The sequence below is a fragment of the Corapipo altera genome, unplaced genomic scaffold (genome assembly GCF_003945725.1).
Source record: "Corapipo altera isolate COAL_440 unplaced genomic scaffold, ASM394572v1 57547, whole genome shotgun sequence".
NCBI lineage: Eukaryota > Metazoa > Chordata > Aves > Passeriformes > Pipridae > Corapipo > Corapipo altera.
Window position 1 is genome coordinate 1 of NW_020888433.1, and position 626 is coordinate 626.

The following is a 626-nucleotide window of genomic DNA, read 5'->3' on the forward strand; positions in this document are numbered from 1 at the left end:
TCCCCTGGGCTCATTGGGCACCCTTGGACTGCCCTGGGCACCCTTGGACTGCCCTGGGCACCCTTGGGCTGCCCTGGGCTCCCCTGGGCTCATTTGGGCTGCCTTGGGCTCCCCTGGGTTGCCGCTCTCCCGTCCCTCAGCCCCCCATCCCTTTCTCCCCCCCTCTCTGCCCCAGGGCCATTCCACGGGAGGTTCCCACCCCCCAGCCCCACACACACCTGGGATTTTTCCGGGATTCCAGGTAGGAGCCCCTGCTGAGCCGTGGTTTCTGCAGCCCCGAGCCCCCGGAGGGCCCCGGGCTCCGCCACTGCCCGTTGGCAGCGCAGCCAAAGGGTCGGGAATCCCGCACCGGGAACGGCTCCGGCACGGGCAGCTCTGCCGGGAAACAAGGGACACTCAGGGACAGGAGGGACACTCAGGGACAGGAGGGACACTCAGGGACAGGAGGGACATCCAGGGACACTCAGGGAAAGGAGGGACACTCAGGGACAGGAGGGACATCCAGGGACACACTGAGGGACACTCAGGGAAAGGAGGGACATCCAGGGACACTCAGGGAAAGGAGGGACATCCAAGGATACACTGAGGGACACTCAGGGACAGGAGGGACATCCAGGGACACTCAG

The 626-nt window shown here is 66.1% G+C and overlaps 1 protein-coding gene across 1 annotated transcript in view; it reads right to left on the bottom strand.

Moving 5' to 3' along the window:
- Positions 1-218: 218 nt before the first annotated feature.
- LOC113941959 (basic proline-rich protein-like) overlaps positions 219-626 on the bottom strand; it is a gene marked incomplete at both ends in the record, with an annotated part of 2,637 nt that continues 2,229 nt past the window's right edge. Inside the window, one exon of the mRNA XM_027633091.1 lies at positions 219-375. Coding sequence (XP_027488892.1) covers positions 219-375 — 157 coding nt within the window. The remainder of the gene's footprint in view (positions 376-626) is intronic.